Source organism: Lucilia sericata, unplaced genomic scaffold, assembly GCF_015586225.1.
Source record: "Lucilia sericata isolate MDLA Ls3-8-SP2 unplaced genomic scaffold, ASM1558622v1 Contig000508F_arrow, whole genome shotgun sequence".
Classification (NCBI taxonomy): domain Eukaryota; kingdom Metazoa; phylum Arthropoda; class Insecta; order Diptera; family Calliphoridae; genus Lucilia; species Lucilia sericata.
In genome coordinates, this window is record NW_023994522.1 from 161,781 (window position 1) to 178,498 (window position 16,718).

General features: G+C 34.8%; 3 protein-coding genes and 1 long non-coding RNA gene across 5 annotated transcripts; 2 read left to right on the forward strand and 2 right to left on the reverse strand.

Annotated features, from left to right (window-relative positions):
• Positions 1-1,702: 1,702 nt before the first annotated feature.
• LOC119605674 lies at positions 1,703-2,059 on the forward strand. The gene is made up of 2 exons (XR_005231602.1): positions 1,703-1,741; positions 1,880-2,059. It is a non-coding gene; the product is annotated as an uncharacterized LOC119605674 (long non-coding RNA).
• A 402-nt stretch (positions 2,060-2,461) lies between these two features.
• Positions 2,462-8,661, reverse strand: LOC119605673 (Golgi apparatus protein 1). Of its 2 annotated transcripts, none has more exons than XM_037958927.1 (6): positions 6,647-8,661; positions 6,061-6,588; positions 5,560-5,928; positions 3,242-3,611; positions 3,049-3,155; positions 2,462-2,983 (listed from the first exon to the last, which is right to left on the reverse strand). In XM_037958927.1, the coding sequence occupies exons 1-6, from the start codon at positions 8,480-8,482 to the stop codon at positions 2,813-2,815; spliced, it is 3,381 nt and encodes a 1,126-aa protein (XP_037814855.1). In that variant the 5' UTR covers positions 8,483-8,661; the 3' UTR covers positions 2,462-2,812. The 2 variants fall into 2 exon arrangements, with proteins under 2 accessions (XP_037814855.1, XP_037814856.1); XM_037958928.1 differs by having other exon boundaries at positions 2,464-2,983; positions 6,076-6,588.
• A 1,877-nt stretch (positions 8,662-10,538) lies between these two features.
• Positions 10,539-12,315, forward strand: LOC119605678 (superoxide dismutase [Cu-Zn]). The gene is made up of 3 exons (XM_037958934.1): positions 10,539-10,751; positions 11,606-11,824; positions 11,884-12,315. The coding sequence occupies exons 1-3, from the start codon at positions 10,686-10,688 to the stop codon at positions 12,058-12,060; spliced, it is 462 nt and encodes a 153-aa protein (XP_037814862.1). The 5' UTR covers positions 10,539-10,685; the 3' UTR covers positions 12,061-12,315.
• Positions 12,316-13,344: 1,029 nt separating this feature from the next.
• On the reverse strand, positions 13,345-16,536 carry LOC119605675 (ATP-binding cassette sub-family F member 3). The gene is made up of 8 exons (XM_037958929.1): positions 15,816-16,536; positions 15,528-15,745; positions 14,770-15,417; positions 14,536-14,709; positions 14,167-14,347; positions 13,782-14,091; positions 13,631-13,722; positions 13,345-13,567 (listed from the first exon to the last, which is right to left on the reverse strand). Exons 1-8 carry the CDS (start codon positions 16,158-16,160, stop codon positions 13,412-13,414), a joined length of 2,124 nt encoding a protein of 707 aa, XP_037814857.1. The 5' UTR covers positions 16,161-16,536; the 3' UTR covers positions 13,345-13,411.
• Positions 16,537-16,718: the final 182 nt, after the last annotated feature.

The following is a 16,718-nucleotide window of genomic DNA, read 5'->3' on the forward strand; positions in this document are numbered from 1 at the left end:
ACTAGGTGGAATCTCTTAGTCTAGTTACTTTCTTCTTTATCTTCTTTTGTTCTTTCTTCACTTCTCTGAAAGTAATCACAATGGATAAAAGTGCTCTCCGAGTAGAGTTACACCTGTTTTACTACATAACCCTGCCTAACCTAACCAATTTTGTGGGTTTCTTTTGACATCCCGTTTAACTTCTAATTGCACGTCATGTGGCTAATTATGCTCCTCCGGTATGTCAGCTTCGCATAGAGATACCCGGTGAATATTCAAAATGCTGAACTAATGACTATTACAGACAGGATTCAAGGAAAAGATTGAACGAATTTGCTTGGGTAATTGCCCCTCACTATCCGTAATCACGAGTATATGTTGATTTAAGACTTTATTGCACCTGTAGCTATTAATAGCTTATGTGGCCGCCGCTTGACAATCTGTCGACGTCAGTTGGGACGTCTCTAATGGATGTCTCTAATATAACGCCGAAAGTCTGATCGAATGTGTCGAGGGAGGGGGGAGTGGTTATCTTCCATCAGAATTTGATGGTTGGGATGACATGGCTGTAGACATGCCAATCCGCTTGCGATTGGAAGTGCATTATTTCGCGATGTCTGCACTATTCGCCATTGTGTGTCACTGTGATAGGGGTTCATATTGGGGCAGAGTAATTAAGGAGGAAGCGACCAATTGCTTTGTATGTCGCCGTGATTGTCTCCTTATCCATGCCCCAGGAGGTAGTGTCAGCGAGTGCTTTTAGGAATGTATTTCTGAATTTCACTTTATGATTGATGTAGGTGGCGAGCAAAGAAAAGTGAAGGAGATTGTCCAAGTTTACCCCTAAAATTTTTGGAGTCTGCACCGTAGGGATAATTCTGTCTTCGACTAAGATGTTGAGTTCTATCTTTACTTCCTTAGTCCATGAAGTGAATTGTGACACAGTTGATATGGAAGTTGATAACTGAAATTTACGTACCTGAAAATGGTCTACGATGGTGGCCAGGTATTGGGATAATTTGGCACTTATGTCGTTAATATTTACGCTAGATGAGAATACCGTACAATCATCTGCATATGATACCACCGAGACATCTTGAGGTGGTTCAGGAAGCGATGCTTCCTTAGTCTATGAAGTTTATAATGACACTGTTGATTTGGAAGTTGATAACTAAAATGTACGTTACTGAAAAGGGTCTACGATGGTGGCCAGGTATTGGGATATTTTGGCCCTTATGTCGTCAATATTTACGCCAGATGAGAATACCGTACAATCATCTGCATATGAAACCATCGAGACATCTTGAGATGGTTCAGGAAGCGATGGAAGATAAATGTATGGTGATAGTACTCCTCCTTGTGCCACGCCCATTGTTATCTTGCGGTAATTGGACTTTCGGTCTCTGATCTCTGCTAAAGAGATAATTGACAATCAAGCATTTGACGTCGTTGGGTAGAGTGGTGTTCGAGATGCCATTTATCAGCATGGAATGATCGACCGTATTAAAAGCTTTGGATAAGTCCAGAGCCGCAACAATTGTGCGTTGACATGTTGGCAGCTAATTGAGGCCGTTAGCGATTTGAGTAGTTATCAAGTTGAGTGCTATCGTGGTACTATGAGATTCCCTGAATCCATGTTGGTGATTGGCTAGCATGTAATGCCCTTTCAGGGATGGTAATAGTAGCGATTCTAAAACCTTTACTACTTGTGATAAAAGTGAAATAGAGCGGAATAATTCACCGTTTGTAGCGGGTTTATCAGGTTTTAGAATGGAATCACAAATCACCAATTGGCGAATCGAGAATTCGAGAAAGTGGATGTGATATTCTATTGCTACTTTACCAAGTTTCTTTGTCATTAGCATTAAGATGCCATCAGGACCAAGAGCTTGTTTATTAGGTTTTAGAATGGAATCACAAATCACCAATTGGCGAATCGACAATTCGAGAAAGTGGATGTGATATTCTATTGCTACTTTACCAAGTTTCTTTGTCATTAGCATTAAGATGCCATCAGGACCAAGAGCTTTTGATAGTTTAGAATTGTGTTTTCAACCTCAGCAGGAGTTAAAGAATAGGACACACAGTCTGGTTTGAGATTCTTGAGTCTCCGGATTATAGCTCTTTTAAACAAATCGAATTGTAAAAATTGCTCCAGATGCTTTTAAGAAAGCAACTATTGACAAGTTTTCCTTAATTTTCGTGCTTTTATAGAGAGTGATTTGCGCTTAAGTTAAATCTTAGTCTTAGCAAAAAGCACTATTAAAGTTTTTTTAACCAAATATGTAGTTTATATTAAAAATTATTGTAATTTAAACGATCTCACATACATACATATCATTGTTTTAAACGTTTAACAAATAAAAATAAAGTTTTATTCAACTTTTACAAATATATTTAACTTGTTTTAAATTCTCAATTTTTCATTTAATGAAAAAAGAAATCATGGAAGATTAAGATTATTTGGACAAAAAAAAATAGTTTTTTTTATTTCTTTAATATTAAATTAAATTCATATTAATAAGTATAATTAAAAATAAAAACATGGAATAAAGTTTGACTAAACACAAAAAAAACAAGAAAAACAAAAATTATATTTAAAGGGAGTTCCAATTATCATGTATAATGGTGTTTGTTTTGATGGTGTTTTTTTTTTTTGGACGTAACTAATTCGTTCTAAAAGATGTTAAGTATTTTTTATAATTTCCATTAAAACACTAATTTAATTCTAACAAACGTGGGTAGACTTTGTTTAGTATTTTTTATAAAATTCTTTGCTTTAAAAAAAAAACATACATTAAGTCACTTTTGTATCATACTTAATTAATAAATATTATTTATTTTTGGTGTTCATTGCACGTTTTGTAACACGACCCAAAAATATACCCATTATAAAGATCATGCCCACCGCTGTCATAAGTATAACAATAAAGAATTTTTTAGCTGGTGAGCTAACAACTTGATTAACTAATTGTTCCATATTTTCCGGTGGTTGTACTAAGACCTAAATATTTGTTTTATTTTTAAAGGTTTTATTGAAAAGTGGAAAATAAAAAAAAAAAAACTTACCGTATCAGCATTTCTAAACATTTCTATGCGTTTTTGTAATTTTAGGCGACAATCCTGTTCCATGGCTTTGGAATGATCTTGTAACACTGTTTGTAAACATTTCAATTCTAAAAGAAAACAAATAACAATTTTTAAAGCAGTTTTTAAACAAAATTAGATTTTAATATTATTGCTTTTTAATTTGGAAACTTACTTCTTCCATTGCCCTTTTTAACATTCGAACAATAACGCAATAAATCATCTGTACAGGCTTCTTCTAATATAGGATCCACATGTATATCAGCCTTAGCTTCCGCTATTAAAGTCGCCACTTCTAAACGACAATCTTTATTTATGATTTTTTCATTAAGGAATGCATTCTTCAAACATTCTTCCACTAAACCATGTTCTTTAACCATTTTTTCGGGATGACACAGAACGGCAATTTCATGTTTACAAAAAGTTTGCAATAAAGGATTTAATTTATAATTGAGCGCTTGCTCTTGTAGTATTTTCACCATTTCTTGTGAACATTCTTCGTCTAATAATGATTTACGGAATTTATCTTTTAAACATTGTATAACCTAAAAATAAGTGGGAAATAGTGCAATATTAAGAAATTGAAATATTGAATGAGTAATTTATTTATTTTAGACTCGAGTTCACATCCTATCTTGCGTAACCTAACATAACTTAAGAAATATTGCAGCATTTAGATACTTTATCGGAGTACGCTATATTTGTATCACTTCTAAACATCACCATTCTGTTTGGCCAATAGTGCCAGTATGGTTTGCACCGTTCTTACGGGTGGTGGAATCCACACTGTTACTATTGACCGTAGTGGCAGTTCGGAAGCCTGCATCACCTCAAGCTTTGCTGCTGTGTTAATGTCGCTATATTTGCCAATTGCCGATTTTAAGAATTCCAAGGAGTTCTTGTTACCGCAATTGACAACCTTCACGCCCTTAACCCAGTCTGCACCATTGAAGGATACATCCTCCGACCCACCCTCAAAGATGGCGATTTCATCAATCAGCGTACCTTCAATTGATTGCCAGAAATCGGTACTGATCCTCCCATCTGGATCATTCCGATCAATGACTGCCACTTGAAGGCATACATCCAGGCTGGTTGACTTCTTCACCTTCTTGCTGGATGAAGAGGGTTGATCATCCCCAGATCTGGCTCTCTTAATTGTCTCCTTTAGGAGCGCCAGCCGGGGATGGACCAGACCTCTTCGTTGTGCTGGGTGACTTTGACACCACTGGTTTGGAGGGTCAGTCAGTACCGGAGCCTTTTCCCTTATTGACGTCCTTACGGAGGTCAGTAGGAGAGCGGGCCGGAAGTTCACCGGTCCTTTTTACCTTTCCCGGTGTCGTGTCCACCTTGCTAGGTTTTTTTGAGTGGTAGACCTTTAACCTCCGCAGCTCGCTCCGAAGACATGAGCGCATTGGTTTTCGGGATACCACCCTCTTTGCCTTTTGGCAGACTGCAGGTTGATGTTGCTATCGACCCATCACTCTTTTGAGTTTTAGCCGGGTTGATGGCAGCATCCACCTGTTGTCTCCAGGGAGTGGACCAATCCAGAACGTCACCAACGGGGCCGTATATTCTCTCGAATTTAGCGACGCTTTGTCGGTGCCTTCTGACGAGAACTTTGAAGAATCAGCCTTTGCCATCTTAGACGGATAGGCGAGAGACCTCAAAGTCCCGTTCCTAGCCTTCTCCTCCTTCGTTCGGCCTGTATCATTAATATCTCGTGGAGGGGCACTTGGCTTCTCCTCCACTGCTACTTGCCGAAAGATCCTAATCTTAGTTGTACCAGAACTACTCGGCTTTCCCGAAGCAGGTTTTCTTCCATATCTGCTATAGACGAAGTGTGACATACAAGTATGACATTCATGCTGTATACTGCTAACGTAGTATTAATGGCATGGTCTTTGAAACTCATTGAATGTGAAGTTTAATTCAACGCACCCTGCACTAAAACGGTGCCATCACAGCGGTAACTCTTATTCAACATAATATTGTGTTTCTGGACTGTGAGAACATTCGTTCCCTAATGAAGGTGTTTGCATGCAACCTGTATCTGTTTAAATATTCCTTCACTGGGTATCACTTAGCGAAAGGCTAACACACTGGAGCAGCATAAATTATCACTGACCAAAAATGTCTACTTGTTAGCGATTTGAGGAACTTGTTTCTACTTCGCAATCTGTGCGTAAATGTAAAGTCATGATCTGAGGAGATCAACAGGCTGTTAAAAGTGATCCCTTTGGGTGGTTATTCGAAATAACCATTCGCCGTAATGTTACAGTCTTTCGCATATGATAACTCTTCCACGCCTTGTGGTGGCATGGAAAGTTTAAAGAGGTAGAAGTAAAACAAGTGTGAGGAGTTTAGAGAGGAAGAAGTTAAACAGTATAGGGATAGGACAATGTTCTGTGGTACTCCATTTGATTGATATGTAGTCCATACAAATGCTGCAAATCCAAAAAAATATATTATTTTAAAATCTCTCAAACTTACCTTGCCATTAAGCTCTTCATTTGGTTCGGCTTTAGCCACAATATCGGAACAATAACGATCGATATTTTTACCGCAATGTAATTGTAATGTTGGATTAAATCTAAAATCAGTATTTTGTTCAATCATACGATTAACCACCACCAAATGGCAGCGGGCATCAAATGTCGGATCATCTTTGTAGGTTTTTAAACAATCCAGCAAACGCATAGGATCTGTTTTTGAACAATATTTATAGGTCATTTCCTTGCAAGTATTGATTAAGGTATAATCAGTGGCACTGTCACCCAATTCGGATTTTTTCACCAAAAATATAGCATGATGACAGGAATTTCCTAAGCGTGGTGTATTCATAGCTAAACATTCTAAGGCCTGGAAAATTACACAAATATTTAAAAAGTTACAACGTTTCTTTAACAATTTCTTGGTTTTGTTAATAAAAGAAATGAAATGAAATTATAACTTATTAATGTGATGTCTTTTATGAAAAAAAGTAGAACTTGCATTCTTATTATTCACCTCTCCTGGTCCCTTTTTGTCGGAACAAAACTCTTCTATCTCCTTGCTGCAAGCATTTGCCAATTTTGGATCTAAAGCCAATGATTCTCGCTGCTGATACAATTGAGCCTTAACCTGTTGTCTACATTCTTTGGGTATACGTGGTCGTTGACCACGTATCGTATCATTGCGCATCACCTCACTGAGACAAGCTACAACATCGTTTTTGGTTCTACTACCCGAACAAAAACGCACTACATAAGGACGACAGGCCTCTTTAAACTTATAGGTAAAATGATAGTTTTTCAAGGAAATTATTTGAAAATGTTCTATGGCAGCACGACATTTGAGATCCTGTCGTAAATCGGCATCATTTTTGTGAGAAATTAAACAATCCATCATATCCCCCTTGTCTTTGCCACCCTTGAGTATGTGACTGCAGTGAGTCTTCATAGCTTCCGTGCAAACAGACATTATAACAGGATTCAATTCAACATGGGCAGCCTCTTCTTCGGTATATTGAGTGACAGCTTCCTAAAATAAGTTGCATGTTTATCATTTTGCCTGAATAATATACATTTCCCACACTTACCCTGCAGGAAGTTTGTAGTTTTTCCAAATGTATTTGCAAACAATCCATTTCAGCACCTTTTCCGGTATTTTCAAAACAATAATAGGACAAATCTTCTATACAGGCATCCTCAACTTCAGGTATTAGATCTACCGAGACAGCTCTTTGGCGCATAACACGTTTAACTTCCTTAAAACAGGCGGGTCTAAGGGAATTTTGTTCATCGTCACTATAGGCCATGCGATGAAGACAGGGCAGTATGAGTGGTCCTCGCTCAGGATCCATTTGTATATCGGTAACATCATCCCATTGTTTTTTGGCATGACAATATTTAATGGCATCATCGTGGCAATGTTTATACAGCTGAGGATCCAATTTAAAGTCTCTGGCCACAAAATATTGTATAAGCAGCAGTGAATGTTCACAATCGGGAGTCATGGCAGGTGTACCCAATTGTTCCATTAAACAAGACATAACACGAGCATCACCACCATCTGTATCACGACAAGCAACATCAACCACGGGTTTACAGTTTCTTCGCAAAACCGGATCGACACGCCAATCCTCACCAACATCCGATACCTTTATAAGATTTTCCAAAGATCTTTGGCACTGAGATGTAATACGTCTATCCTTGCGTCGTTTGCGTGCATGTTCCATCAAACAGTGAATAATTTCTCCTCCCGTTCCTTGGCCCATACCAATGTTCGATAATTTATCAACATTTCCACAGAATTTCGGTATATCATCGGCACAATCATTAAGAATTTCCGGTGATAATTGACCATCTGACATTAACATGCGTCGATGATCGTCAATTTCAGCCCTACATTCGGGTGCTATTTTTGTACCATTCTTCTCTACTGTTTCCAAACACAACAGAATCTGCGCCAAACGTACCTGTTTATCCTCGGACACCCCACGGCGACAATGATGCAGTTTAATGTCATCCTTGCAAGCCTTTGCTAAACCATGAGAAATACGATAATCTTTGGCTATCTCGCGGTCTCTCTGTGATATCTTATCGCTACAGCGGTTGGTCATTGCAGGATTACTTTTATTTTTTACCAAACATTTGAAGGCTCCCGGTGTGCCACTCACTTCTTGGGGACACAAGTTTTTTAAATCCACTGAACAGATTTCAAAAAATTTCAAATCAGCTTCTTGCAATTCAATACGTGCAATACTCAATTTACAGGGTTGTCCCAAAATATCGGCACCTGTCTGCTGCAAACAATCTACAGTTTCCAATTGTGATATTGGTTTGTGTTCTATATTCAAACGACCACATTCCAATTGATCTATTTCCGTAGAACAAGAATTAAAAAAGTCTCCAAGATTTTCAAAATCAGGGAAGAACACTGCATGTACACGTTTAATGTAAGAACGACATTTATTGCCATGTTCCAGCTGTAAAGCGCGGTCCTTAATACACGTCCAAATATCCACGGCATTAATACACGACTCCAAAGAGTCTCTTTCTTTCGCACATTGTCTCTTCAGCAGATTATCTTCTACCCATTTCGCTCTTATCATTTCTTTCGTCTCTTGCCATATAGCATGTTGACATTTATCAGGCATTGCCTCCAATTGACTAGATGTAAAAGTTGACACACATTCTAAGATCGCAAGGTTATCAGTAGTTTTAATGTGCGTACACAGTGTCTTCAGTTCCTCACAGTCATGGTTATCGATTAGAGAGTGATCTTTGGAAGCCAAGTTGGCATCGACCGCTGCTCTTGCTGTACGTAATAGTTGTTTACCTTCTTGTGTCTCCTTAAAAACAGCCTGTTGTATTGTTTCGTCAATCAGCAAGCCGGTGGTAAATAAAAGTAGAAGTATGATCTTGTTTTTCATCCTTACTGTTTTATTAAAACTCTTTTGTACATTTGTTAAGAATTGATTGAATTTTTAAATTACAAAGTCTATTTTTAATTAGTTAACACGTATTAATAAAAAATTATTTACTTTTTTCTTTTTTTGTTAACACACACCCGCAAGAGAACAGAAACAACAATTGATATGCAACCAGTCACGGTATATTTAACAAGGTACCAGCACTTGAGAGCAACCGTACAATTGTCAAATATTTTATATGGAGTTTGACAAACGTGCGGTTTAATCCTGTATACAAGTCTATGTATAAAAAATTGTAAACAATGATCAGCTGGGCAAGTGATGTCACCTTGTATTCGTGCACCCTGCAACCAGTAGGGTTTTATGAATCGAGTTTCGAATAATCGAACAATCGACTTTTTGTCGAAAAGTCGAAGTCGACTATTTTGTTCAAAAATTCGATAGCTCGACTATCGTCTTAGAAAAAGTCGAAAGTAAACATTGTAAATAAAAAGATAAGTCAAAAAAAAAATAGAAAAGTCAAAAAATCGAAAAATCGGAAAAAGTCGATAAATGTTGAAAGAAGTCGAAAAAAGTCAAAAAATCGAAAAAAGTCGAAAAATCAATTTTTTATATATCGTAAAAAGTCGAAAATTTGACTTTTTGTTTCATTTATAGAACTCTAGGAAGTCCCTACAAGAACAGTGACAGTCATTTGACCGGTCATTTGACTGACACTACTGAAGGAAATATCGATCATTGCGTAGAACAAAGTTTCTATCAAGTTCTTAAGGGCAATATGAAAAACTTGATGGAAACTTTCGTGTCCATGTGATCTTGCATCACCCTCGCACTTATGAATTATATCGACTGTAACACATATATTTGAGCTGCTCAATCTTTTGATGTTTAGTAATCAAGGATGATATAAATATTAGTCACGATTGACTGATCATGCTTGATGGATATATCCATCACAGTTAACAAATAAAAAATGATGTATTAATCGGTCATTGTTGACTAATCATACTTGATGAATATATCCGTCAAAACTGACGGCTATATCAATTTATAATAAAACACAATTTATTAATATTTTAAGATATAAATTTTTTTAATTTTATTAATATAGTAAGCATATACATAAATTAACAATCATTTCACCATTTTACATACCTCGCATGATCTTAAATCCTCTGATGCTCTTTTTAATTTGTGGAAATAAGTAAGTCTGTAAAGAAATACATATAAATATCGAAATATAAAAATCAAAAGTAAGTATTCATGTTACCATAGATTGATTAAACTCCAAAGTGTTTATCTTCAGCTCCACTTCCTGCACTTTTTTTAAATTCAGTTTATAATAATTCTCTTTATTTTTAATAATTTATAGACTTTGTAAATTTTTGTAATTTTTCGCTTCTTGATCTTTGGCTTTCGCAGAAATAATGAATTTATAACGACGAAAAATACAACACTGAAACACAGTGACAGTCATTTGATCGGTCATTTGACTGTCATTGTTGATGGTAATATAAAATTTAATAAAATATTATTCAAAATGTAGTTGTTTCACTCTTGCGTATGCAAATGCAACCTTATACCACACGTTTGGTACAGTGTCGGTCATTTTACCAGTCATTTGGCTGTCATTGTTGATGGAATTATAATTTTTTTTATAGAATTCTCTAAAAAAAATCTGCAAGTGTGTTAGTAAAATAATTTTGTATGTGTTAGTTTCGGTCATTCATTTCTTGTAGGGGTGCTTCCTAGCTGATATTAGAATTGTAACGGTAAATCATGGCACAATTATTCAGAAATATGCAACCCTACAACAATAAAAAAACTTCAGTTATTTAATGTCAAGAAACAAAAAACAAATATTTTGATGTTTGTTTTTAAAATAAAGAAAATAAAGCAGATCAAAAGTAACATTGAATCTGATATTTTTAAAAAGGTTTTTTATACACAGACTTCGCTCCAAAATGAAATAAATTGAAAGAAGTCAGAATGCTGAAAAGTCGACTTTTTGTTCACCTATACAACTCTATTTGAACCGGTAAAAACTTGGTATAAAACCGATTAGCCGCCGACAACTTACATTAGTCAGACGCCGCAAACAAAAATTAATCGGCTTTCTTATCTGCCACACAAATTATTTTATTTTACTTGTAAAATTAAAGCTGAAATAATCACCACATAAAATCTAGAAAATCTAAAGAAAATGGTTTGTAAAGCTGTTTGTGTTATCAATGGTGATGCCAAGGGTACCGTATTCTTTGAGCAAGCTGTAAGTAATTTTAAATTATTAATTAGTTACTAATTTTTCTATTCTAAATGAAAAATTTCACAATTCTCGACTGTGCATTAAAATTTTTCTATATAAAAGATTGAAGGTCAAGAACTAGTGTGTATGTAGTATACACATTATATGCAAGTCCATGTGTTGCTGTGTGTATGTTAAGCCGGCAGTGTTGTTGTTGTCTAGAGAAGGGAAAAAGTCCACAGTCATGTTTATTTGAATGTTTTTTTTATTGAGGTGATAGAAGTACTCGAAAAGAAATGATAATTTTTTTTAATTTGAATATTATCTAGTCTATTTGTGGGTATATTATTATGCAATGTATGTGTGTGTGTAATTTAAGTACTTTGTAGAATATTTAATATGTTTTTATTTACTGCGTTGTACCGAATGATTTATATCAAATTCCAATTTCATTTGCATCGTTTAGAGAGTTGCCATTAATATTAAAGTGTTTGTAATTTGGGAATGTTAAGGTGAGCCATTAGTATAATTAGAAGTAGTGTGAATCGACTTTATATCGAAAAAGAAGTCAAAAAGTGAAAAAATCGAACAAAATTCGGAAAATCACTTTTCATAAATTGCAAGTCACTTTTCATAAATTGCAAAAAGTCGACTATTTGTTTCAACTATGGAATCATAATTTGAAGTCTGTTTAAAATAGGATTCCAGTTGACTATATAGGAAACCAATTAAAAACTTAGGGCTTATGTTTCATATTTCCTAATAGACATAACTAGAGTACATTTTATATTTGTGGACTAGGTATTTATAAATCGAGTTAACTCCTAAACATTTTACTTCTTTACATATGTATACCTAATATTACACAATTTTTTCAGGATGAAAATTCTCCAGTTAAAGTAACTGGTGAAATTAATGGTTTGGCCAAGGGTTTACATGGTTTCCATGTTCACGAATTTGGTGACAATACCAACGGCTGCACCTCAGCTGGTCCACATTTCAACCCATGTGGCAAGGAACATGGTGCCCCCGGTGATGAGAATAGACATGTAGGTGATTTGGGCAATATCGAAGCTAGTGGTGATGGACCCACCAAGGTATGTTTAATTGCAATTATATTTCCGAGACAAAACTACAAGTAAGTTTTTTAATATAGGTCGACATTTCCGACAAACAAATCAGTTTGTTTGGTGCCAACAGCATTTTGGGCCGTACCGTTGTTGTACATGCCGATCCCGATGATTTGGGCAAAGGTGGCCATGAATTGAGCAAGTCTACTGGTAATGCTGGTGCTCGTATTGGTTGCGGTGTTATTGGTATTGCCAAAATTTAAATTGAATTTTGTTCAACAAAACATATATATTTCCATTATAAAGACAGCAGTGTGCTCGTTTATTTTATTTAATAAGTTTTTGAATTCTATGCATACGATTTTGGAGTCAGTTTTAATATTTAATATTAAAAGTGCTGCTATACTAGTTTGAAAATGTATCATCATATATGTACATTTGTTTAATAACCTATCTATAACTTTGTAATGATATTAACAAATAAATAACTTCATATACTGGTGTATTGAACAAATATATTGAGTTAAATGTTTTAATTTATTGTTCAGTGTTATGCGAATATTACAAAGAGAGAATTTAGCCAGAGTATAATCGAATCTAATAGCTTTTGAATAAGATTCAGAAAAGATGCAAGAGTCGATATTTTAAAAATTCGAAATTCGGTTTTTAAAAGTAGCAAAAGTCGAGTTTTTTTTTTTAAATCGAATTTTAATTTTAACTATAAAACTAAGGTTCTATTAATAGTTTGAAACAGTTTTTTGCAATTTAAGACTTTCGATTTGTTTCGAATTATTTTCAACTTTTATTTACAAAGTTAACATTTTCCCAACAAGATTTACCGACTTTTTCAACAAATTTGTCAACTTTCTTGACAAAAAGTCGATTTATAGTGTCGTTGCTACAACAACAACAACAACATTTTGTCGAAATGAATCCAAGTCGACTATTTTGTAGCAAAAAATCGACTTTGTAAATAAAAATAGTAGGAAAAGGTCGAAAAAAGTCGTATAAAATAATTAAAATCTGTTAATTTTCTACAGGCGGACTTAGTTAAGTAGAAAGGAAAACAAATAATTTTGCATCTAATTCTATCATCATGCTCTAGTAATAATAAAGGTAGTCAGTCGATTTTCTATTGTCCCCTCATTATTATTGCAATAAAAAAATCAATCCACTTTTTGATACATTTATACTCGTTTTTCTAAATATTTGTATCATTTATTGCATGTTATCGTTATATTTTTTTGTTTTTCTTTTATTAAAAATATTTTATAAATACACGTCATTTATAAATATTTTAGTTGCAATAGTGCAACTGACAACTTTTTTGTTTTATTAATTTTTTTTTTTTAAATTATAAATCTTTCTATGTTGTTTTTGTGGGAGGCCATTCATTGTATAAATAAATTGTATGTATAAATATCCTCGAGTGTGTTGATAAAACATAATAATGGTAATATTTAAATAGGATGATGCCTTTTCTTTCTTTATATATATATTTATGTATTTTGTAACTATTTTTTAAGTGTTTTAGTTGAGTGTTTGGGTTTTTTGTTAAATATATGTATGTAAATATGTATTTAGAAAAATTAAACAAAATCACAATTGAGTAAATTAACTATTATTGGCTTCAATTTCTCTGTAAACTTCACATTTGTATTCGTCCAGACCACCTTCAATAGCGCGTACAGTACGATTGCCACAAACCCACAATTCTTTGCAAACAACTTTGATTAAACGTTCGTCGTGAGAAACTAAAATGCAACCACCCTGCAAATGAAAAAATAATAAAAATTTAATATCTCTAATGACGGGCTGTGTTGTAGAAATTACCTTAAATGCATTGATGGCCCTACCCAAGGCATCTATAGTTTCTATATCTAAATGATTTGTAGGTTCATCAAGTACCAGGAAATTGGGTTCAGCTGGAAAATAGTATTTTTATTAAAATTTTGTTTTTAAGTATTAAATTATTTCAACTTACCCATGCACATTTTAGCTAAAGCTACTCGAGATTTTTGTCCTCCAGATAAACTAGCTAAACTTTGTAAAGCTAATGGACCCGAAATACCAAAACTACCCAATTGACGACGATATTCTTCATCTGGTCGTCCTGGAAAGTTTTCAGCTAAAACTCCCACACAAGTTAAATTCATATTCAAGTGATCCACATGATGCTGGGCAAAGTAACCAATGCGTAAACTGCGATGCAATACAATATTGCCCAAAGGTGTAGTCAATTGTCCCACAATAATTTTCAATAGAGTAGATTTACCGGCACCGTTTTCACCCACCTTTTTGTTGTTAAAAAAAATGTGAATTGTTTACATTTCAATATTTGTTTTTGTGTTCAATTTATAAAAACTTACAATACAAATACGAGAATCTGAATTGGCCGAAAGATTAACATTTTTAAATACCGGCAAAGGATCTTTTGGATCATATTTAAATTCAATATCCGATATGGCCAAAACTGGTGGATTTAAGGGTTCTACATCAGGAAATTTAAGTTTGGCTTCGACTTCCTTTTCAACTGGTTTCAATTCGGGCCTTAAAAAAAACAAAAATTTAATTCAATTCGCTTAAATGTTTTTGGGATTGTTCTTAAGTTCTGTTAAACATTTAACATTGTTATGAGCTTTAACATATGTAATGATGTTAACACAATAACAAAATTCTGTTAAACGATTTCTTAAGGTTTTTGTCTTTGCTAGCTAAAGCATCTTGACTCTACTTACAGTTTTTCCAACATTTTAATTTTCGATTGTACTGAAGCCGCACGATTGGCATTATAACGGAAACGATCAATAAATTCCTGAACATGAGCACGATGAGCCATTTGCGCCTCATATTCACGGCGTTGAGCTTTAAGTTTTTCATTTTTAGTCTTTTCAAATTGTTCATAGTTGCCCCTAGAAAAGGATACAGTCTATTAGTAAAAATGTTAGTTATTAATAGAGAATAGAACTCACTTGTAAGCCTCTAATTGCTGGGAATGTAAATGTATTATATCGGTTGGTACGGTATCCAAAAAGTTACGATCGTGAGATACTACCAGTATAGTGGTGGGCCAGGATTGTAAATAGTTCTCTAACCATATTATAGCTTTAATATCCAACATGTTAGTAGGTTCATCAAGTAACAACAAATCGGGTTTTGAGAAGAGAGCTCGTGCCAAAGCCAAACGCATACGCCAACCGCCGGAAAATGATTTTGTCGGTCTCGATTGCATATCGGTATCGAAACCTAAACCTTTGAGAATTACAGAAGCGCGAGCTACCGCTTTATCGGCTTCGATATTCTGTAGTTGGGCATAGATTTCACTTAGTTCGTTACTAAGCGCAGCATCTTGTGTGCCGCTATTTAATAGGGCCATAATTTCTTTTTCACGTGTTAAGAGACGAGTGCGTTCAAAGTCACATTCAAGTACACTGTCAACGGCTGGTGTATCATCACCCACCACCTCTTGTTCCACATGCAGGACAGAGATGTGTGAGGGTATTTGTAGTTGACGTTCGGATATCATACGTAGTAGAGTAGTTTTACCTAAACCATTGCGACCCACTAGACCATAACGTCGGCCAAATGACAAGAGGATATTGGCATTTTGTAGCAGGACTCTGTAAATTAAATAATTAGGCGAAAATCCTTACCATATATCTTTTATGTCTCTGTTCTTTAGGCTTTTAAGAACATACATATGTATATACATATTTAATTTCATACTTACTTTTCTCCAAAAGCTAAATCGAAATTTTCAATTTTAATATCCATTGAACGATTTGTTCCCTTGGCATCCATTTTGGTTGCTTTTTTATTTGTGACCTGAGAAGCTGTGGCTTGTTGCAGTTTAACTGGTGCCGCAGGTGCCTTAACAGCATCTTGACGTTTTTCCTGCTTTTGTTGCAGTTTAGCCTCGGCCTTAACCAATTTTTTGGTGTCAACTTTCTGCAATAAAATGAGAAAAATTTAAAAAACCAACAAAGCTTTATAACGCTAAAATTATTAATATACTTACATTAGAGTTATCCTTATTTACCAGCCATATACTATGCATATCTTTATCAACAGTTTCCATATCTTTCGCCATGTCGGCAATGTTGACAGGTGCATTTAACACTTTCTGTTCTACTGATTTGCTGTCAACCTTGATGATATTGTAGAATTGTGTGCATAAATCACGAATATTGTCTTCGCTCTTTTCCATGCTGATACTTTGCAAAATATCACCCACAGCATCGTAGATATCATCGCAACTCTCAAAATCATCCAAACTGCCGGCTAGCACGCCTTCGACATACTCCTTTAGCTCATTGTCCATGGCCGGAAATTCCTTCCTCAGTAACTCCGTTAATTGGCTCATTGTTATTTAGCTTTTTTTTTAGTTTTCTTTTTTCCAACAATGTGCTTATTTCAGTTGACCGACCTAGCCTTCACTAATATAGTGTTTTCTATTTTCACAATGTGTATCACCACTTCCACTCGCTCTCACTAGTTGCTTTTGGCAGATGACGTGTGTGTCTCTTAACAAAAATCTTGTATGGATTTGTTCTTTTTTGTTTGATTTTCAGAAATCTTGTGATTTTTAAGACTCCCTCAACTATTTTAATGAATATTCTTGGAAAAATGTGTATTAAATTTTTTTCACAAAATTTCTATCGTACAAAAAATTAATCCAACAAGCAGCACACATTCACACAACCAGGCAACAATACGTCAACTGTCAAGCAAAGACCTGCGCCGACAAATATTAACATCGGCGTTGGTTGTCACTGAAAAATTCGACGGCAGCTTAAAATCTGCTGTAGGCTGACTAAGTTTTTAGTTTTGCTTTTAAATAATTAGTTAAATAATAATATTTACAATTAAATAATTAAATGCATTTATTTTACTGGAAAATCTTCGCGGGTGATTTGCTGAA